We start from the raw sequence: 23,255 nt of genomic DNA, 5'->3' as shown, positions 1-23,255 counted from the left end.
CCTGGTGATGAAAACAATTTTTTTCATCTCATGTCTATTGGGGAAATATAGTCCCCAGTTGGACATTCATTTGTTTGACAGCCTCTTGATTATAGTAATCAGTTAGGGGTCTGTCTAAAGGGGGCAGCGTCTGAATTACTCCAAAATCCAGTCCTAATGCTGCCTCCAGGTGCTGTTATATCTGCCAGAGCTGGGACTGCTAGTCCTGGAGGAGGGGCAGGGTGATCTCATCCTCAGATGGCTGGTAGTTGCAGGAATAACTGGGGGTACTGACATTTTCTGGACAGGTTCAGGTGCCATATAAAAACGTCACGTAAATATGGACATCGGTCTCCACTAGGATGGCCAATCCCAGGATTGGCAGAATCCCGGGATTGGCCTGTGTAACGTGAAAGGTCACGCTGTGCAGGCCACACCACCCACTCTGCTGCCGCCCCTTCTTCTGCACCCACCCCATCCACTCCCCTTCGTGCGCTGGCCTGCCTCTTCTCTGGCTGCTGCCTGCTAAGTAGGAGGTGCATGTGCCCTGAGAGACCGTGCACCTCCGAACCCACTCCCGGCCGCCCGCGCGCTAATGTAAGTAAATGTGCGGGTTGGCGGGTGTGGGGGTGGGGATGGGACACGCCTGACAAAACTAGGGATGCCAATCCCGGGAATCCTGGGATTGAGCATTTTTCAATCCCGGGATTGAAACAATCCCCTGGGATTGGCATCCCTAGTCTCAACATCTGTTCTGTCTTAAAATTGTCTCGTCCCAGTCTTCTTGTTGTTTTTGTGAGGGAAGGAGACCAGTTTATCAAATTTCTCAAAGGTTAAAAGAAAGATGGCTTGGTCCATTGTGCTGATGTGAGTGGGGTGAGATGTCAGTCCCTTTATGTTTTAATCACACAGTAAACTAGACAAACTCCAAGGTTATGTGGGAATGACAGGGTTATCTTCTGAGTAACAATTGTATATGGTACAGAATACATCCAAATATATCTGCTATATATATATGGTACATATGTATTACTGCACAGAATGTCTCACACATGATGACGCGACCCATCCGCTGATGTACAGAGGGTTTATCTCAGTACTTTTGTCCCCAACAGGTCCGCACGCCTCCTCACACTATCCTGAGATGACGCATCAGTGCTCGGAGTGTCAGCAATGTTTCCCTAATCATTCAGCCCTCGTCACCCATCAGCAAACGCATAGCGCCAGTAATCTGTATAGGTGCTCGGTCTGCGGAGTGTTTTTCAACTCCACATTGGCTCTTACCGCCCACCAGCGATGTCACACCGAGGACAGATTGTTTTATTGTGACAGTGGGAAATCCTTTCATCAGAGGTCACGTCAGAAGAGGACACAAAGCCAGGAGAGGACATTCTCATGCCAGGAGTGCGGGAGATGTTTTCTCCGTAAATCCACCCTTATTGGGCATCAGCAGATACACACTGGCGAGAAGCCATTTATGTGCACAGAGTGCGGCAAATGTTTTTCACGGAAATTCCACCTTGTGAGGCATCAGCGCACGCACACCAGGGAGAAGCCGTTTCAGTGCACGGAATGCAGCAGGTACTTTGTCCAGAGATCCGATTATATCAAGCACCAGCAGATCCACACCGGGGAGAGGCCGTTTGTGTGTTCTCAGTGCGGCCGCTGCTTTTCTAACAGCTCAAATCTCTATCGACATCAGAGACTTCGCACCTGCCTAGGGGATTAAACTGCCGCTCACATACATAACAGGACTTGTCTTAAAGAACTGGGAAAAACGCAGACATCTTTTTCCTGACAAATGCATCTCAAGGTGCCAGGCTATTGTTTTAGTCCTCAGTCCTGCACCTGTAGAAGGCTTTGTGTCCAGTTATGTGTCCCTCCCCTGTATATAATACCTCTCACCTGTGACCACGTGTTCTCTATGATTTGGTTGTTCTGTTGCCAGGGAAGTCAGATGTATAACCCTGTCTCAGGAGTGCATTGTGAAACGTCTGTGACTATAGTATTTTGCCTCTTGTGAAACAATCACTTGGGCTGATGGAAATACACTCTCTAAAGATATTTAACCCTTGATTAAGTCTTTAATAAACGAAACGCGTTGGTTGCATTTTCATGTACTCCTGAAGGAGCTGAAGATCTTCCTTCTGCATGAGAACTATATTACAAGCATTGGATTTTATTAAAGCCTTTTTAATAAATGGATTGAACTTCACTGCTTCCTTTTATTGGAATACAAATATCCTAGAACACTACAGGTTCAGCGTATAGCCCTCAATCTAAGGGGGTATCGGGCGCTTATCCAATATCGGTGTGTGTGTGTATATGTGTGTGTGTGTATATATATATCGATAGATAGATAGATAGATAGATAGACTTTAATCCAACATACCAATAGACAATAAAGTGATCAGTGCTTGACAGTGGGCCATGGGACGAGGTTTCGGTCTGCCTTCAGACCTGTTTCAAGGCTCTTGCGCTTTATTGTCTATTGGTATGTTGGTTTAAAGTCCAAAAACCTTTTATTCAAGCAAGACCGGTGAGTGGCCTCAATTATTTCACTATATATATATATATAACCTTGGTAATAGTCAAACAAACAAGTGAATCATGCACTGAAAAATATATACATAAATCAGCATAAATAATCAGCACGACTCGGTTAAACACAATCCGCTGTACTCGCCCCGAGGGATTTAAGCGAAACCCTCTCTTTTTCCTCTGTTTTAACGTTTCTTCTCCCCGGGCAGAGTATATTTGCAGATGTTCTTGACATTTTATTGTATTTACAGCAGATTATGTGCAACCGAGGCATGCTGGTTAAATGTTTCACCTGTTTTAAACCACGTTTTAATCCATCTCTGAGTGTCGCCAGCAACTACTGTATATTCCTATAGAGTGGCCAGCTACCACACCAGAGGGCAACAGAGCAAGACACCACGCAGACTAAGGGTAATGGAGTGCATAGGGTGTCATATGGGAATAGAGAAAAAAATTGTTTGTAGCGTACAATGCTCAGTATTTCATTACATTGTAACATAGTAGTTGAGTTTGAAAAAAGACGTACGTCTATGAAGTCCAACCTCTTACAGGACCTGTTTTGAGGGTGTGGTCTAGATGTGATATCCCCATTTGAATTACTGTATTTATTTTGTTTCAACTTTGAACCTTATTTTAAATGTATTCATTGTGTCTGCCAACACCACCTCGGAGCCCAGAATTGCACACCAAATTCTAGGCGAGGTCTAACAAGTGCCTTGTGGAGTGGCATAATTACATTGTCCCCTGCCCCTTCTTATACAGACTAGTATCCTAGGTCCTTTTCCATTTCTAGTTTACCTAAATCTACTCCATTTAGAGTATAGAGTTAGCACACCGGTTATGTCTCCCAAGGTGCGTGACCGTACATTTATCAACATTGAACCTCATGTTCCATTTATCGGCCCACTCATCTAGTTTGTTTAAATCCCTCTGTAGCCTAAACCAAAGAGGCCCTAGCCCTGAACCCTGCGGGACACCACTTAGTACTGGTATCCAACTAGAAAATGCACCATCTGCTCTCTGTCCTGCAGGCCGTTTCTTACCCAGCTACACATTTTTACCGCTAGACCCAAATCCTTCATTTTATTGATCGTAAAAACATATTCGGTTAGTTTGGTACAGATGATTCTTTCCATCCCACGCTGGTTACTACTGGTTATACTGTGCAGTTCTACATATTCTTGTATACATCTCTTAATATTCCCTGAAATAATTTCTCCATGATCGATGTTCGCTATAATTCGCTGGGTCATCTCTTTTTTCCTTTTTTTTTTTTGAGTAATTGTACTGCTTCCTCTAATCCTGGGTAGCCAACCCTAGTCCTCGAGAGCTACCAACAGTGCATGTTTTGCAGGTCTCCTCACAGAATCACAAGTGAGCTAATTAGCTCCATCTGTGTATCTTTTAAAATGTATCAGTGATAAATGAGTGCAGCTGTGCAGCAGCTAGGTTGTCTGGAAAATGTGAACTGTTGGTAGCTCTCGAGGGCTAGGGTTGGCTACCACTGCTCTAATCTCTAGTCCTTTGGAACCTTACCAGATGAAAATGATTTATCAAAATGTAATGCAGAGTATTTACCAACTCCTCTCTTAAGGTGCCCACACACTAGAACGATTTCTTTGCTGATCGGCCGATTTTACCGATTTTTACAGCAGATCGTCCGGAGATCGGCCGATCACGATCGGATGTGTGCGCCGCAGATCTTTTACTAAGTCATCTGATCATACATGCTGCATAAGAGATCAGAAGATTTGGCAATAAACCAATAGGAACTCACATCGGATCTTAAGATAAATCTTTGGTGAAATTGTGCGCTTGCCTGAAATCTTTTGTCCAGGGCAGACAAAAGGTTAAGGCAAATTATGCGCATTGATCTTTCAAGTTTGCGGGCACCTTTAGGCCCTCAGTTGTAATTCCTCCGGTCTCCGGTGTGTTCGCATCCGGGACCGGTGTCTCTGCCATGCGCATATTTGCATATGTGCACTTGCAGGGCTTCTGTGGGGATAGTCGCCATGGTGCTCGCACAGGAGGGGGAGCGGGATGGAGGCGGGCAGGGGTGTTTGCATGGGGATGCCCAGCGTTTCCTGTGCGTAACCATGAAAATGCTGGGTGCATCCAGGAAAACGATGGCCATCCCAATGCGAACGCAGGTGGGCAAGCTGTCTGCCTAGGGTGGGTACCTGGCATCCTGTAATGTCCAGTTCTTGGACCCGATCAGCCCAAACTGACTTAGATTTGCAAGCAGGGGAAAATCATAAGAGAGGTCGCCAACCCATTCGCAAAGAGGCAGTGATGCGCGGACCATGGTGGGTGGCTTTAGAAGGCGAGCCAACTAGAATTACCGCTTAGTTCCATCAGTGAATCCCACTAGAACCTGGTGATATATTGGTTTTGATTTTGCAAAGCCTCTTGTGGTTCTCCTCTGTATCGAATTCTATTCAATTCTAGCGAGTTCTTCCTATATGTGGTTCCTGTAGATTTCACGGTCTGCTCCTCCCTAGTAAAAACAGATGAGAAAAATGTATCTAACGGTTCTGCTTTACCTTTATCCTCATTAATACTATTTCCATTAACGTTGGTTAAGGGGCCAATGTTCTCTTTTATTAATCTTTTGCTATTGATGTATTTATTAGGATTTGTTTTGCTATTCGCTTTTCATTTTCCCATTTTAGCTGCTTTGATTTCACTTTTAATTCTTTTTCTCTTTGTACTTAGTGAAGGCCTCCTCATCCCCATTATCTTTGTATGGCGTAAACGTTTTCTTCTTATTGTTTATTGTTTCCCTTACTTTTTTGGGCTGCCCCAATGTGAAGTGCAAAACATGTCCTCTGCGGCACCTCGGGCCAGTCAAGATCTGGGCGCTGGACGCATCCGGCCCGCAGGCCGTAGTTTGGCCACCCCTGTTCTAGCCCATGGTTGGCTCGCCCACAAGTTGTTATATCTGCCAGTGCTGGGACTGCTGGTCCTGTAGCTGGGGCAGGATGACACACCCACAGATGGGCAGCAGTATAGGAATAGGCAGGGAGACATCTGTTCTGTCCCAGAAGTGCCATAACCCCGTCCCGTCCCTTTCTTCTTGGTTTTTTACCTTATTGTCTGCGAGGGGAGGAGACAGATTCAGCAATTTTCTAGTAGTGTAATGATGGCTGTTTCTATTGTGTTGATGTGAGATGAGTTATGTCAGTACAACAGTTCATTTATATTTTAAATACTCAGTACCCTTGATAGTTCCAGACAAACTCCAAGGTTATGTGGGAATGACAGGGTTAATGTATGTTTGACAGTTGTACATGGTACTGAATACTTTCAACGTGACGATTATGTGACCCATCCGCTGATATACAGAGGGTTTATCTCAGTACTTTTGTCCCCAACAGGTCCGCACGCCTCCTCACACTATCCTGAGATGACGCATCAGTGCTCGGAGTGTCAGCAATGTTTCCCTAATCATTCAGCCCTCGTCACTCATCAGCAAACGCATAGCGCCAGTAATCTGTATATATGTTCCATCTGCGGGGTGCGATTCGGCTCCAAACTGGCTCTTACCGCCCACCAGCAATGTCACACCGAGGACAAGCACACTGGAAAATCCATTCATCACAGGTCAAGTCTTCTGTCATATAAGAGAGCTCACACTCGGGAGAGGCCATTTTCCTGCCTGCAGTGCGGGAGATGTTTTACCAGCAGGGCTGCCCTTACTAAGCACCAGCGGATTCACTCTGGCGAGAAACCATTTAAGTGTTTAGAATGTGGTAAAAGTTTTGCCCGGAAATTCAGCCTTATGACGCACCTGCGCTCTTACAACGGGGAGAAGACATTTTCCTGTCTGGAGTGCGGGAGATGTTTTACCTGCAGGTCCGCCTTTACTGTGCACCAACAGACTCACTCTGGTGAGAAGTCGTTTAAGTGCACGGAATGCAGTAAATGTTTTTCCCGGAAATCCAACCTTGTCATGCATCAGCGTATTCACACCGGGGAGAAGCCGTTTCAGTGCATGGAATGCAACAAATGCTTTGTCCAGAGATCCGATCATGACAAGCACCAGCGCACTCACACCGGGGAGAGGCCGTTTGTGTGTTCTCAGTGCGGTCGCTGCTTTTCTAACGGCTCAAATCTCAATCGACATCAGAGACTTCACAGCGGTCTCGATGAATAAACTGCCTGTCACATACTGTACATAACAAATCTTGGTTTAACAGAATTAGGGGAAAAGAAAAATTGGACATCTTTTCCCTCCCAATGCATCATAAGGTGCAGGGCTATGTGTGACTGGTCCTCCGTACTGTAGAGGGCGCTGTGCTTCGTTATGGATACATCTGATAATGCGCACAGTGGATACAGTGATACCATCACATTAATTACTTTTTGGTCTGTGTGTTATTGGGTAACGGGACATTGTGGCTCCTTTTTTACTTCTGTGACTCTTCCATGTTTAAATGTGATTATTTTGAGTCAATATCTCCTTGTAACATAAGAACTGAATGGTACAAAGTGCGAACACATCAGTAGTATAGGATGGGGCCAGATGCTCACCATTTGCAGAAAATGCTGCGCTCCCTCCCAGTGCTCAAAACATGCCATCCGCGCCCCCTGATATTATACATTTAATGAGTATAGATTAGAAGAAAAAAAGATTTTGTTCAGCTAGAAGAAATGTCTTTACGGTCAGAGCAGTCAAACTCTGGAACTCTCTTCCTGGTGAGGTTGTGTCGGCCGACACAATGAATGCGTTCAAAATAAGGTTGGACAAACACTGGTTAAAAACATCCATGGGTACAAATAAGAATTATAATATGTCTCTAAAATATCAGAACATAGTATACAGCATTGGATAATCTATTATAGCAACCTACGTTGAACTAGATGGACGCAAGTCTTTTTTCAGCCTTACCTACTACGTAACTATGTAACTAATCCTGTCCTGTAATACACTAATCTGCACCCTTCCACCCTTACTGCGCCCCTTCCACTAATTTGAGCCCCTTCCACCTACCATCAGACTTTGCAGCAGTTGCCACCCCACAAATCTTGTCTTGATTTTAAAAAATGTAATATTTGCGCAAAAGAGGACGGGTGATGTCACACAGCAGCATTTGTGCTCAGTCTGTTGTGTAATATTAAATAGAATGTAACTTTGTACCAAGCGAGTTCAAATAACATACATTCTTATGCTACTGTGCTTTCCTCTTTATATCAGGGTTGCCGACTTTCTCATTCTCCTCTCTGGGAGAAGCCCGGAGAGGAGAGAATCAGTAGCCGCTCAGGGGGCGGGGCTTAAGCGTGACATCACTAAGCCCCGCCCCAATGCTGATAAACCAGCAAATTCAGTGATCTCCGTGGAGGGGGCGGGGCTAAAATGACGCGATTGTGTCATTTTAGCTCCGCCCCCTCCTCTGAGACCCGAGGATTGCAGCATTTTAATGCCGCGATCCGGGGGACTGCGGGGGTCCCCCCTGAATCCGGGAGGGTTGCCCACCCTTCCGGGGGGGCCGGGAGGGAGCCCCGATTTTCGGGAGACTCCCGGAAATTTCGGGAGGGTCGGCAACCCTGCTTTATATGTGTTCTGTGCTGTCACATAGTGGTAGCAGCCATTTTGTGGGTAGAAGTAATAACTGTGACAATGCAGAAGGTCACTCTCTGGCTGCTGCATTACCACCTTCCACATTATCACCACTGTATCACTTCACCAGGCTTAATACATCTGTCCCACTGTGTCACAGCCTGCAAGTTCCGGGAGCTGGTCCCAGCAGGCAGCAACCCACTTCCCCTACAGACATGTGCTTTGCTCAGCAGTTGATTTATCCAGACTGCAGCAGACTTTACAATCCATCCTAAAATCCTCACAGCAAGCACTGATTGTCAAAAAATGGAAAGTCTACCACAGTCCGGATAAATGGAGTGCCATGTTTTGTGCTACAAGAGGCAGTTGCCCTACTCTGAATCATCTATTGACCCTTAGACAAGCATGGGGGGAGCAGCTAGCTCAGGGAGCCCTGTAACCCCCTTAAATCCACCACCCTGGGCATCTTGCCCCTAAGTCCCCCTAGATGTGGCCCTGAACAGGTGTAACTGTGGATATCAGTACAATAATGGTATAATGCAACCTGCACCCCCAACACCAAAGATTACTCCAAGCATCCAAACTCCAATTAACATAACCAAAGTAGTCCAAACAAAGAATTACAGTCTTCACAAGTAAAGTTGATATAAATTCTTTGAGAATGTTGTCCATTTTCGTAGATATATATATATGACAATTAACCATGGCAGTATCCAATGTGTCTTAGCAATAACTTAAGTGAGATGCATTCACATAAAGGTTTCTTTAAAGACTCCTTTAAAGGCTACCAGACAGACTATAGTTTTTGAACCTGCATTCAGTATGGGCCTGTCTTGTTTACTTGCAGAAGCAAATTTTCTCTCTAATGGACAAAACCATGTTCACTGCAAATTAGGCTGACCTAACACGTGCAGAGAGAGTTAGATTCAGGTGTTATTTTGTTTCTGTGCAGGGTAAATACTGACAGCTTTCTTTTTACACTGCAATTTAGATATCAGTTTGAAGTACAAACCCCACCCCAATGTAACTCTCTGCACGTGTTACATCTGCCCCACCTGCAGTGCACAAGGTTTTGTCCATTTGCTTTTGCGAGTGAACCAGAATCAGGCCCTATGTGCGAAGTCCTTTAGTGTCAATAAAACTCCTGAGAACAGGTATAGTGTTCACTGAAAGGTTTCTTTACTCCAGGGGGTAGTGATGAGCTTGTTTTGCTGGTTCTCTCATCCACATTCCAATAAGATTATCAAAAATAGATTTCCAACATGAAAAAGTGTAAAACACTGGGGGTAAATTCCATACAGTAGAGGTTAAAATGACATAAAGAGAATACAAAAAAAAATAAGTAAAAACAACAGGGGCATAAAAGCCATAGGAAGATCTCACCAAGAAATCACCTTATCCATTCCCGGATTTAGTAGAACAGGAAAGTCCAAAAGATGTTCAGAGGTCCTCAAAATTACCAATGCATTTCTGACCCTTTCTCTGGGTGGAATGGGGTTTTCTCCAGGGCATATATATATATATATATATATATATATATATATATATATATATATATATATATAGATATATAGATAGATAGATATCTATATAGATAGATATCTATATAGATAGATATCTATATAGATATATAGATATCTGATCTAATTGGTCACATGACTGGAGCAAACATCACAAAATAACAATAAAACACGGATAAGCAGATTACATATTACAAAGTGTTTTATACCGTATATATATATATATATATATATATATATAATACAACCCACAGTCCAGACATTGTACAGACACCATAATACAGAAAGTACATTAAAAATAAAAAACTAGGTGACCCGTTTAAAATTTTTTGCATGCAAATAAAATATGATTAATTTTAAAGCGAGGTTGGTGGCTTGTAGTAAGGAAGAAAGAAGAACCGGTTCATTTGTACCCATTTCCAGTAGCCGAGCAAAATTGTTCATTTTAGCCGTGCCGTATTGTTGCATCCAGGGAAAGTACTCTATTGGCAAAAGTCAATTTTTAACTTCAATTTTTAAACAAACAATACAATGTGTAATTCTAAATTAACAATTCTTCAGAAGTGGAGAACTTAATCTTTAAAATGGTACCTCACTTATTGATTTTGATTAAGTACGAAGGGAAAAAAAGGGATCATCATCAAAAATCACCTTCTAGAAATAATATAGATGGTATATCAGGGGTATAAAAATCAATAGTATAGGAACCGTGGTAATATGTATGAGTTCACATGAGTCACCCAGTTCACTTTTATATATATATTCACCAATGTGTTGATAATGGAATATAGTACCAATCAATCTATAGTTTAATAACCACTGGAAAGGGAAGCTTTATCCACATCTGGTCCATGGAACACAAGACCGGAAGTCCAATAGTTACTGGAATGAATATTAATTTCCAGCGTGGTGAGTTTCCCCTATTCTGGTGTTCACCGGAAGTCCGTGTCTCACCACATCCAGTCTTTGAGACACATGGCTAGTAGCGTATTTTTGCCAGGAGAACACAGAAATGTAATATCCAGGTTTCTTATAAGATAAGCAAACATGTAATAACAACATAAAAGGCCATATTGTAATATAAAAAGAGTTTGCATTGAAAATAAAGAATCATCAATAGTGATTAAAAGCAATTAAAATACACGGTACTTATGTAATATCTGGACCCCCTTTTTACTTATGAGACCGCGTCCCCTCGCTGCGCTCACCACGCTTCGGGCACGGTGGCTCGCTGCGCTCGCCACACTATATAAAATCAACTCCATGCGTAGTTGGATAGTAGGGGTATGAAAAAATGGGGTGCATTTAACATGGGAGTCCAGATAATACATAAGTACCAAATACACAACTGAAGTTTTCATAGAAACCATTTAATCTCAAAAATTATATTTATTTATTTATACATTTACAGTTTCTTAGCACATCAGAATCCGTTGCACTTTAGAACTGTAGACAGTGATAGAACAAACGGTAAAAATAGACAGACTTTGAGGTTAAAGGGCCCTCTTGCAAGCTTACAATCTATAGGGATACAGGAGGGAAACAAAAGGACAGGCACCAGTAATAGCATCGCAGTCCCACCAAGTTACAGGTCCAGAAGAAAAGCTTAGAGGGTTATGTGTGCGGTATATAAATATGATAGGCTTGCCTGAAGAGGTGAGTTTTCAGGGAACACTTGAAAGTTTGGAGGCTAGTGGAGAGCCTTATTGTGCGTGGAAGGGCATTCCATAGGATGGGAGCAGCCCGATGAAAGTCCTGTAATAGTAAAGGGGAGCTAGTGATCCGTGCAGAAGAGAGACGCAGATCATGTGCAGAGCGGAGTGGTCGAGATGGGAGATATTTTGTGATAAGTAAGGAGATATATGCTGGTGCAGTATGGGTAATAGCTTTATATGCGAGTAGAAGGGTTTTATAGTGAATACGGTAAAATACAGGCAACCAATGGAGGGACTGGCAGAGCGGATCAGCAGACGATGAGCGTCTTGCAAGGAAGATCAGCCTAGCAGCAGCATTTAAAATGGATTGCAGTGGTGAGAGTCTGTTCTTGGGAAGACCAGTCAGGAGACTATTGCAATAGTCAATGCGGGATATAATGAGTGCATGGATAAGAGATTTAGTAGTGTCTTGTGTGAGATAGGGTCGTATCTTGGATGTTTTTTAGATGCATGTAACAGATATTAAGACCTCTAAGCGTTAACGTTTTTAAACACCGATGGTCCTCATCTCCATTCCAGTAAATTGCTTTCTCACTATCATTGTTTTTTTTTGTAATGCGATGTAGCTATTTGGATCCCACAAAAAGACACAAGATCTTTAACCCCTTCCTGACACAGCCTGTTTTTGCCTTCCTGACAGAGCCCTTTTTTTCAAATCTGACATGTCTCACTTTTAAGTGGGGATAACTTTTTTTTGCTTTTACTTATCCCAGTGATTTTGAGATTGTTTTTTCGTGACACATTGTACTTCAAATTAGTGGTAAATTTGGGTCGATACAGTCTGTGTTTTTTTGTGAAAAATACCAAAATGTCGTGAAAAAATGGAAAATTTAGCAATTTGCAAAATGTTAAATTTTCTGCTTGTGAGACAAATAATCATACCACTCAAAATAGTTAATAACTAACATAGACCATATGTCTACTTTATGTTGACATCATTATTTCAACTTCCTTTTCATTTTTTTGGACACTAGGAGGCTTACAATATGAATAGCAAATTCTCAAATTTTCAAGAAAATTTCAAACACTGATTTTTTTAGGGACCAGTTCAGTTCTGATGTGACTTTGAGGGACTTGTATGTGAGACACCCCCATAAATGATACCATTTCAAAAACTGCACCCCTCACAGTATTCAAAACAGCATTTTGGAAGTTTGTTAACCCTTTAGGTGTTTCACAGGAATTAAAACAAAGTGTAGGTGAAATTTCAAAATTTCATTTTTTTTGCAGATTTGCAATTTTAATACATTTTTCTAAGGAACACAGTACATTTTACTAGAGAAATGTGATTAAAATTGATTCCCCCAATTCTTTTGTTTTCATAAATATCCTATATGTGGCCCTAGTGTGCACGTTGACCAAACCACAGGCTTCATAATAGAAGGAGCACCTACTTGATTTTGGAGCCTCCTTTTTATGAGATTATTTTTTAGGCACCATGTAGGTTTCTAGGCACCATAAGATGCTAAAAGTTAGGAACCCCCCCACAAGTGACCCCATTTTGCAAACTACACCCCTCAGGGAATTCATCTAGGGGTATAGTGTACATTTCAAACCCCCAGGGGTTTCACCAATTGTGGTACAACTGGGCAGTGAAAATGAAAAATTAAATTTTTTACACAAAAATGCAGTTCTGGCTCAAAATTTTTCATTTTCAGAAGGTATGAAGGAGAAAAAGCACCCCAAAATCTGTGCCCCAATTTCTCCCGAGTACGGCAATGCCTCACATGTGACCAAAAAATACCATTTGGGTGCATGGCAGGACTCAGAAAGGAAGGAGTGATTTTTGGATTTTGCAGCTCAGATTCTGGTGGAATGTTGGTGGGTGCTATGTTGCATTAGCAAGACCCCCCAAGCACCAATACAGTGGAACCCCCCCACAAGTGACCCCATTTTGCAAACTACACCCCTCAGGGAATTCATCTAGGGGTATAGTGTACATTTCAAACCCCCAGGGGTTTCACCAATTTTGATACAACTGGGCAGTGAAAATGAAAAATTACATTTTTTTACACAAAAATGCAGTTCTGGCTCAAAATTTTTCATTTTCAAAAGGTATGAAGGAGAAAAAGCACCCCAAAATCTGTGCCCCAATTTCTCCCGAGTACGGCAATGCCTCACATGTGACCAAAAAATACCAGTTGGGTGCATGGCAGGACTCAGAAGGGAAGGAGTGATTTTTGGATTTTGCAGCACAGATTTTGGTGGAATGAATGGTGGGTGCTATGTTGCACCAATACAGTGGAACCCCCCCACAAGTCACCCCATTTTGCAAAGTACACCCCTCAGGGAATTCATCTAGGGGTATAGTGTACATTTCAAACCCCCAGGGGTTTCACCAATTTTGATACAAATGGGCAGTGAAAATGAAAAATTAAATTTTTTTACACAAAAATGCAGTTCTGGCTCAAAATTTTTCATTTTCAAAAGGTATGAAGGAGAAAAAGCACCCCAAAATCTGTGCCCCAATTTCTCCCGAGTACGGCAATGCCTCACATGTGACCAAAAAATACCAGTTGGGTGCATGGCAGGACTCAGAAGGGAAGGAGTGATTTTTGGATTTTGCAGCTCAGATTCTGGTGGAATTTTGGTGGGTGCTATGTCGCATTAGCAAGACCCCCCAAGCACCAATACAGTGGAACCCCCCCACAAGTGACCCCATTTTGCAAACTACACCCCTCAGGGAATTCATCTAGGGGTATAGTGTACATTTCAAACCCCCAGGGGTTTCACCAATTTTGATACAAGTGGGCAGTGAAAATGAAAAATTACATTTTTTTACACAAAAATGCAGTTCTGGCTCAAAATTTTTCATTTTCAAAAGGTATGAAGGAGAAAAAGCACCCCAAAATCTGTGCCCCAATTTCTCCCGAGTACGGCAATGCCTCACATGTGACCAAAAAATACCAGTTGGGTGCATGGCAGGACTCAGAAGGGAAGGAGTGATTTTTGGATTTTGCAGCTCAGATTCTGGTGGAATTTTGGTGGGTGCTATGTCGCATTAGCAAGACCCCCCAAGCACCAATACAGTGGAACCCCCCCACAAGTGACCCCATTTTGCAAACTACACCCCTCAGGGAATTCATCTAGGGGTATAGTGTACATTTCAAACCCCCAGGGGTTTCACCAATTTTGATACAAGTGGGCAGTGAAAATGAAAAATTTCATTTTTTACACAAAAATGCAGTTCTGGCTCAAAATTTTTCATTTTCAGAAGGTATGAAGGAGAAAAAGCACCCCAAAATCTGTGCCCCAATTTCTCCCGAGTACGGCAATGCCTCACATGTGACCAAAAAATACCAGTTGGGTGCATGGCAGGACTCAGAAGGGAAGGAGTGATTTTTGGATTTTGCAGCTCAGATTCTGGTGGAATTTTGGTGGGTGCTATGTCGCATTAGCAAGACCCCCCAAGCACCAATACAGTGGAACCCCCCCACAAGTGACCCCATTTTGCAAACTACACCCCTCAGGGAATTCATCTAGGGGTATAGTGTACATTTCAAACCCCCAGGGGTTTCACCAATTTTGATACAAGTGGGCAGTGAAAATGAAAAATTACATTTTTTACACAAAAATGCAGTTCTGGCTCAACATTTTTCATTTTCAGAAGGTATGAAGGAGAAAAAGCACCCCAAAATCTGTGCCCCAATTTCTCCCGAGTACGGCAATGCCTCACATGTGACCAAAAAATACCAGTTGGGTTCATGGCAGGACTCAGAAGGGAAGGAGTGATTTTTGGATTTTGCAGCACAGATTTTGGTGGAATGAATAGTGGGTGCTATGTTGCACCAATACAGTGGAACCCCCCCACAAGTGACCCTATTTTGCAAACTACACCCCTCAGGGAATTCATCTAGGGGTATAGTGTACATTTCAAACCCCCAGGGGTTTCACCAATTTTGATACAAGTGGGCAGTGAAAATGAAAAATTACATTTTTTTTACACAAAAATGCAGTTCTGGCTCAAAATTTTTCATTTTCAGAAGGTATGAAGGAGAAAAAGCACCCCAAAATCTGTGCCCCAATTTCTCCCGAGTACGGCAATGCCTCATGTGTGACCAAAAAGTGGCAGGACTCAGAAGGGAAGGAGTGATATTTGGATTTTGCAGCACAAATTCTGGTGGAATGATGGTGGGTGCTATGTCGCATTAGCAAGACCCCCAAAGCACCAAAACAGTGGAACCCCCCCACAAGTGACCCCATTTTGCAAACTACACCCCTCAGGGAATTCATCTAGGGGTATAGTGTACATTTCAAACCCCCAGGGGTTTCACCAATTTTGATACAAGTGGGCAGTGAAAATGAAAAATTACATTTTTTTACACAAAAATGCAGTTCTGGCTCAAAATTTTTCATTTTCAAAAGGTATGAAGGAGAAAAAGCACCCCAAAATCTGTGCCCCAATTTCTCCCGAGTACGGCAATGCCTCACATGTGACCAAAAAATACCAGTTGGGTGCATGGCAGGACTCAGAAGGGAAGGAGTGATTTTTGGATTTTGCGGCTCAGATTCTGGTGGAATGAATGGTGGGTGCTATGTGGCATTAGCAAGACCCCCGAAGCACGGTGAAATGATGAACCTAAAAATCCATAGATGTGTGGTATATTTTAAAACACTCCTTTATACATAGGCCGGGTTTGTCGGGGCAAGTGTCACACTGGAAAATAGTTTGCTTTCTTATTCCCTTTTTATAGCAAACTTTGCACCTTTTTTGTGTCCTGCCCTTTTTTCCAGTGGAGGGGATTTCATCAGGAAAATGCTGCCCTGGTACAATACGGGGGCCAGTACTAGAAGTACTGGGGCCCTCTGCCTGCTGGTTCCCAAATACTAGGCCCTTTATGACTTCCTCTTGAAAGTGCATAAATGTCCCCCTCTGGCCGGTAGAACGGAATAGCACGTAAGCGTTATACAGTGCCATCTGGATGATATACACGGCCAGCTTCTTGTACCAGATTTTTGTTTTCCGCAGGGCACTGTACGGCTTCAGTACCTGATCTGAAAGATCCACTCCGCCCATGTACCTATTGTAATCCAGGATGCAATTAGGTTTGGAGGTGTGGGTACTGGTACCTCGTACAGGGACGGAGGTGGTACTGTCTCCGTGAATTGTTGTCAGTATAAGGACATCCCTCTTGTCCTTATATTTGACCAACAACATATTTTCGGTGCATATTCCCCTGCTTTCACCCCTTCTCATTACTTGGGCAATGTGCGTTTTTGGGAGGCTTCTTTGGTTCTTGCGCACAGTACCGCAAGCTGCTGTACCTCTTGAACCAAGGGCCTTAAACAGGGGGATGCTGGTGTAAAAGTTATCCACATAGAGGTGATAACCTTTATCCAGGAAGGGGTGCACTAAATCCCAGACAATTTTTCCACTAACACCTACGAGGGAGGGGGGGCATTCTGGCGGTTCAATTCTTGAATCCTTCCCTTCATATACCCTAAACCTGTGAGTGTACCCTGAGGTGCTTTCACACAGCTTATACATTTTTATGCCATACCTTGCCCTCTTACTGGGAAGGTACTGGCGGAATTTAACCCTTCCTTTAAAATGTATAAGGGACTCGTCTATGCAAATGAATTTATCTGGGATGTACATGTCTTCAAATTTGGCACTGAAATGATCAATGACCGGCCTGACTTTGAATAGCCGGTCAAAGGTGGGATCATCTCTGGGTGGGCACTGTGCATTATCGTTGTAATGCAAAAATTTAAGGATCGTCTCAAATCGAGCCCGGGGCATGGCCATACGGTAAAATGGGGTGCTGTACAGAACATCTGTACTCCAATATTGCCTAATTTCTGGCTTTTTTACTATGCCCATATGAAACACCAGACCCCAAAACGTCATCATCTCTACTGCATCTACAGGGGTCCACCTAGCAAATGATGACGTGGGGTTTTGAGCAATAAACTGCTGGGCATATAAATTAGTTTGGTCCACCATTAAATTTATAAAATCATCAGAGAAAAATAATTTGAAAAAGTCAATTTCTCTGAGACCTGTGGAATCAAATTGGATTCCTGGCATGGCCAAAAACTCAGGAACCTGGGGCTCAAAATTGTCTGGTGGTGGGGTCCATACGAGATCAATTATTGGGGGGGGGTCTCAGCTGCTCTACGGGGACGTCTTTGAGGGGGTCCCTCATCACTAGAGGAGGAAGATGAGGTTAAGATGAATCCTTCAAATTCCCCGCTTGCCTCACTGGCTGTGTCAGAATCAGAGGCAAGCATGGCATATGCCTCCTCCGCTGAATACATTCTTCTGGATGACTGGGATGACATTTGGGATGACATTTGGGATGCCATTTTTATTTTTGTGTTACTGGTAGTGAAATGTTTCAACACGTGTATAGTGTAGGGGGGGGGGGGGTACAAACTTTATTTCAACCCGGGGGGTATGTAGTGTGTAGTGTGTATGTAGTGCAGAAAAAAAAAAATACTTTATACAGGAATTTGAACCCAATTAAAAAAAAAAAAATTGAAGGGGTTAAAAAAAAAAAAAAAAAAGGTCCTGCGCCAAAAATTGAGCACAGATGTTGGTCAGTAACGTCCGTCACTGAACAGCGCTCAAAGGCAACAGGAATTTGATAAAAAAAAAAAAAAAATAGATCAACCCTGTGCCGAAAAAGCTGATCAGTGATGTACGTCACTGATCAGCGCACAGTGGCCACAGGACACCCACAAAATCACAGTGTGTGTAAAAAAAAAATTAAAAAAAGACCCACAGCAGCCTAAAAAAAAAAAAAAAGGTGATCAGTGATGCAACACTGATTACCAGTGAGGGGCAGCAGGTGCACAACCTTTGGTGCAACTGACAGTGCAACTGGCAGCAACTGACAGGTATATATAAAAAAAAAAAACCTCTGCGCCCCCAAAAAGTTGCTGATCACCTCAGATATAGTGATCAGCACAAAAGGCGGGGGTAGCAGACACAAAATATACACTCTCTATCACTCTCTGTCACTATCTCTCTCTATCCCTCACTATCTATCACTATCTATCACAATCTATCACTATCTATCACACTGCAGCAGCAGCACTGACAGTTATATGTATAAAAAAACCTGCACCCCCAAAAAGGGGGGGTAGCAGACACAAAATATACACTCTCTATCACTCTCTGTCACTATCTCTCTCTATCTCTCTATCTCTCACTATCTATCACTATCTATCACTATGACACTGCAGCAGCAGCAGCAGCACTGACAGTTATATATATAAAAAAAAAACCTGCACCCCCAAAAAGGGGGGGTAGCAGACACAAATCTCTCTATCTCTCACTATCTATCACTATCTATCACTATCTCTCACTATCTATCACTATCTATCACTATGACACTGCAGCAGCAGCAGTGACAGTTATTTATATATAAAAAAACCCTGCACCCCCAAAAAGGGGGGGTAGCAGACACAAAATATAGCTCTCTCGGTCACTATCTCTCTATCTCTCTCTATCTCTCTCTCTATCTCTCTATCACACTGCAGCAGCAGCAGGAAGTCCCAAGAAGTCAGATCCAGGAAGCGTCCAGCACGCTACAAGCAGTGATCAAGTGATCAGGTAAGGTATTTGCAAGGATCAGGTAAGTATTCGCAAGGATCAGGTCAGTATCACGGCAGATAGGCACGGTGACCGCTCTGCACGCTATTCCAGACCGGAATGGCGTCTGCAGCGCAGTCACCGGTAGTTTAAATGTCGCGCCTTGGCTGTGATTGGTCCGTGGGTCCCACGGACCAATCACAGCCTTGGGGGCAGGTGGGGTGAGGGTGGGGTGAGGTGTCATCGTCACCGATGACCCCCTCATGCCCCCTGACGCCCGGCGGTGATTGACACCTGTGTTACCGAGCGTCCGATTCGCTGGTAACACAGGAAAACGCTGTGAATGGCTGTTCACACTGAACAGCCAATCACAGCGATCGCCGACGGGGGGGCGACATCGCAGCCCCCCCTGGGCATGCAGGGACATGTCTGCTGTCAGGGACAACAGACATCGTCCCTCTGTCACTGCGTCTCGAGACGCAGTGACAGTTTAAAGTCATGACGTACATTTATGCCATGTGTCGGGAAGTACATCCCGGCCATGACGTAAATGTACGTCAAATGTCGGGAAGGGGTTAATATCACACAGATAAAATACAAAGCTTACTAAGATGGGAGTTCTATTGAAGATGGGATGTTTCCCATAGCAACCAATCAGATTCTACCTATAATCCTCTAGATCAGTGGTTCTCAACACGGTCCTCAGGGACTCCCAACAGTGCACGTTTTCCAGGTCTCCACACGGAATCACTGGTGAAATAATTAGCTCCACCTGTGATCTTTTAAAATGTGTCCATGAATAATGAGTGCACCTGTGCAGCTGCTGGGTGACCTGGAAAACATGCACTGTTGGGGGTCCTTGAGGACCGAGTTGAGAACCACTGCTCTAGAAGGTGCTAAATAAATTTGTAGAATCTGATTTGTTGCTATGACAACATCCCATCTTCAATAGAAATCCCATCTTAGTAAATGCTACCCCTAAATCTCTTTTAGCTTTCTAGTGGTCTCACCCATGTACTGGTTGCCACATGACCATTCAGATACATTATTTAGTGTGGAATGTTATACAGTACTTTATTTCATAGATTTTATTGGTTTGTGTTTATTTATTACTTTATCTATGAAATCCTTTGCATATATTGGCAGAAAGTAAAGATAGGGTGGCAATCATGCTTCACACTAACATTATCCTATTAGCATTATCCTATTAGCCCTGAGAAGCTGTCATGAGCCTGAGGCAGCCTCAGGCAGGTGAAGCAAAATCCCTGATAAGAGTCGGATTTTCCTAAGCCTGTGTCTTTTTACAAGAAAAAGTATTTTTTTTTAGGAGATCTAAATGGATACCCTGTAGAAAAAAAATAACATTGGAACAAGGCAAAAATCTCTTGTTTTTTTGCTCCCAATGTTTATCACATGTAATTAGATACCACCCTCCATTATTGTTGATATTACGAGATTTCTTATATACAGTCCTTGGATGTTTATCCTTCTACATGTCTAACAGTGGGCTATGTGGTTAAAACTCTCCAATTTTTTTTTGTTTTGTTATCTTTTTAATTTGTTTTTATTAACTGTTGTACTGCGTAATAAACAGTATTCTTACATCATCTGCTTGCCCTTTATCCATATGTAATGCCTCTAATTAGTTCCTTACTTTTTCTGCAACCTCAGTGTTATACCCTTTTATAATGAATTGTTCCGGTAAATGTTTCCACTTTTTCTTCATATATTTATTCATTTCAATGCAATCTATCTATCTATCTATCTATCTATCTATCTATCTATCTATCTATCTATATTATATATATATATATATATATATATATATATATATATATATATATATATGCTGAAATTGGCTTTGAGAAATATATATGCATTAAAGTTAGTGTCTCTTAACCTGATTATCCTTAATTTATACGGTTACGTTTAAAAATTCTCAGAATCTTCACTAATATTAAAAATATGTTCTGTCTTGTGTATTGTTATGCACATGATTACAAAATGATTCTAATGAGAATCGATCTCCACTCGATGTCATTTAAATATCATCAGTATGTCACCAGGTTGGCATCTAACCCTATAAAAAAACACCTAACCATAAAAAAAGATTTGCATAGCTTGGTGCCCATGGCGGTTCCATGGGCACCAAGGTAAGCAGTAAGAAAAAAGTATTGGAATAAGTTTAATTCCTTCTAGAATAAAATTCTTTAAGTCATTCGACATTTCTTGCCTGTCTAAAAAATATTTCATGGCAACTAAGCCTAACTGACGTGGGAGAGTGGTGTACAATAAAGTCACATCTGCAGTTATTAATTTATATCCTGGTATCCATTCTATATCTGATAGCTCCTTAATGGTAGGTATAGAATATTTAAGATACCACAGGATTTTTTTGTATCAACGGTTTTAGGAGATAATCGTAATAATTTGATAAATTGGATGAGTGCTGACAATTAATGGTCGGCTTGACGTTTTTTCCCTATTTTTATGGATCTTAGGCAATGCATAAATTACTGGTGTGGATGGCGTGTGGATCGTTTTGTCGACAGTGACCACTATTGGTTGACTAGGCAAAGGCCAACACATGAAAAGGTTGATATGGTTTATGCCAACATGTTTAAAAGGTTGACACAAGCAAAAGGTCTATATGGAAAAAGGGCGACATGAGTTTGTTAAAACATTTGACATCAATGTTGAAAAATTTGATATGGACTGTGCCCCCTCATGTGGCTTGCTGCATTCCCCATGCTTCGGGTACTTATATTCTCTCTCTGTGCCCATGGGCATGGTAAAGTAAGAACAAGTCTGTTTTTGAACAAAAAAAAATCATGGAAAACTCATGTAGACCGTTTGAATACGGCGACCTTTATCATTCCTCAACCTTTGGCCTGTTAACCTATCGACTGCATACCATCCTAAAGTAGTCTCCGGTGTTAGGTGACAGGGTTAACAGAAATAGCCTTTCCATATAATCTGTGGGAATAGCCAATGACTGAGTTGTAGATACAGATGTGTCCTCATACATCCAGCCTCAATACGCCATGTAGCATAAGGTGCCTTGATTGAATGCTGCCAGCTCCTGTGCCAAAATTACATCTTAGTCGCAATGCGGAGCACTACAAAACTTGTATTAGTAAAAGGTGCTTCATTATAGCAGTTTGTATAGAGATTCGGAGAGTCAGCCACACACACACACACACACACACACACACACACACACACACACACACACACACACACACACACACACACACACACACACACACACACACACACACACACACACACACACACACATTTACAGTTTGGAATATCAAATTTAACAGCAAAGTTTCCTTGTGCATTCTAGTCGCATCATGTTGCATTTTGGCCAAATAGGCACCCAACACTAGAAAATTCTCACGGGATCTGGCGCAGCAAGGAAAAGATGCATAAGTACACATCTACATGATGACGCAACCCATCCGCTGATGTACAGAGGGTTTATCTTAGTACTTTTGTCCCCAACAGGTCCGCACGCCTCCTCACACTATCCTGAGATGACGCATCAGTGCTCGGAGTGTCAGCAATGTTTCCCTAATCATTTAGCCCTCGTCACCCACCAGCAGACGCATAGCGCCAGTAATCTGTATATATGCTCCATCTGCGGAGAGTGTGTCAGCTCCAAATTGGCTCTCACGACCCACCAGCGATTTCACACCAAGGACAAACTGTTTCACTGCTCTTACTGTTGGAAATCCTTTCATCAGAAGTCACGTCTCTTGTACCATAAGAGGACACACACCGGGGAGAGGCCATATTCATGCACAGAGTGTGAGAGATGCTTTTCCAACAGGTCTGCACTCACTAAGCACCAGCGGACTCACTCTGGTGAGAAGCCGTTTAAGTGCACGGAGTGCTGCAAATGTTTTGTCCAGAAAGCTGACCTTGTGAAGCACCGGCGCACTCACACCGGGGAGAGGCCGTATGTGTGTTCCCAGTGCGGCCGCTGCTTTTCTGACAGCTCAAATCTTTACCGACATAAGAAGGTTCACACCGAGCCAGGTGAATAAACTGCCCAGTCACATGCTGTTTGAATAAAAATCAAATGTTTCTGTATTGTCTCATTAATTGTGTGTTTATGTCTTTTACAAATGACCTGGTTTCTTTTTTAATTCATCGCAGTGAATGTTTGAAAAGGTGTATCATGGGACTTCCAGTGAGCTGACCAACAGTTTGGCCACTTATTAACAGAACCGCTCTACCTCTCCATGTTACCTTGATCATTGTGCACTGACAATCTTTTTGTCCATAGTTACTGAGACCCAAGGGATAGCAGCGGGTAAGTGATTTACTGTTGTCTGGATTCCTACTGCATCCACAACCTCCAGAACAAGGAGACACTGGCTCTCCAACAC

General features: G+C 42.7%; 2 protein-coding genes across 3 annotated transcripts in view; both read left to right on the top strand.

The window, feature by feature from the left end:
- The window catches only part of LOC146058239 (uncharacterized), a 92,813-nt gene extending 69,849 nt beyond the window's left edge, over positions 1–22,964 (top strand). The window contains exon 12 of one of the 2 annotated variants that reach the window (XM_083170419.1): positions 22,369–22,964. In XM_083170419.1, the coding sequence (XP_083026545.1) occupies positions 22,369–22,910 (542 nt within the window). In that variant the 3' untranslated portion in view covers positions 22,911–22,964. Of the gene's footprint in view, positions 1–1,094; positions 2,195–22,368 lie in introns of those variants that run through there. The other variant, XM_083170418.1, reaches the window with a different exon arrangement.
- LOC146058246 (uncharacterized) lies at positions 5,875–7,862 on the top strand. Its single transcript, XM_083170441.1, has one exon. It carries the CDS (start codon positions 5,927–5,929, stop codon positions 6,674–6,676), a length of 750 nt encoding a protein of 249 aa, XP_083026567.1. The 5' UTR covers positions 5,875–5,926; the 3' UTR covers positions 6,677–7,862.
- Positions 22,965–23,255: the final 291 nt, after the last annotated feature.

The sequence above is a fragment of the Crinia signifera genome, chromosome 2 (assembly GCF_055691185.1).
Source record: "Crinia signifera chromosome 2, ASM5569118v1, whole genome shotgun sequence".
Taxonomy (NCBI): domain Eukaryota; kingdom Metazoa; phylum Chordata; class Amphibia; order Anura; family Myobatrachidae; genus Crinia; species Crinia signifera.
Note: the sequence above shows the minus strand (reverse complement) of the source record. Positions and strands in the feature narration are given on the sequence as shown.

Coding starts and splice junctions, on each gene's coding strand:
- LOC146058246 (XM_083170441.1), top strand. CDS start 5,927: ATGACGCATCAGTGCTCGGAGTGTCAGCAATGTTTCCCTAATCATTCA.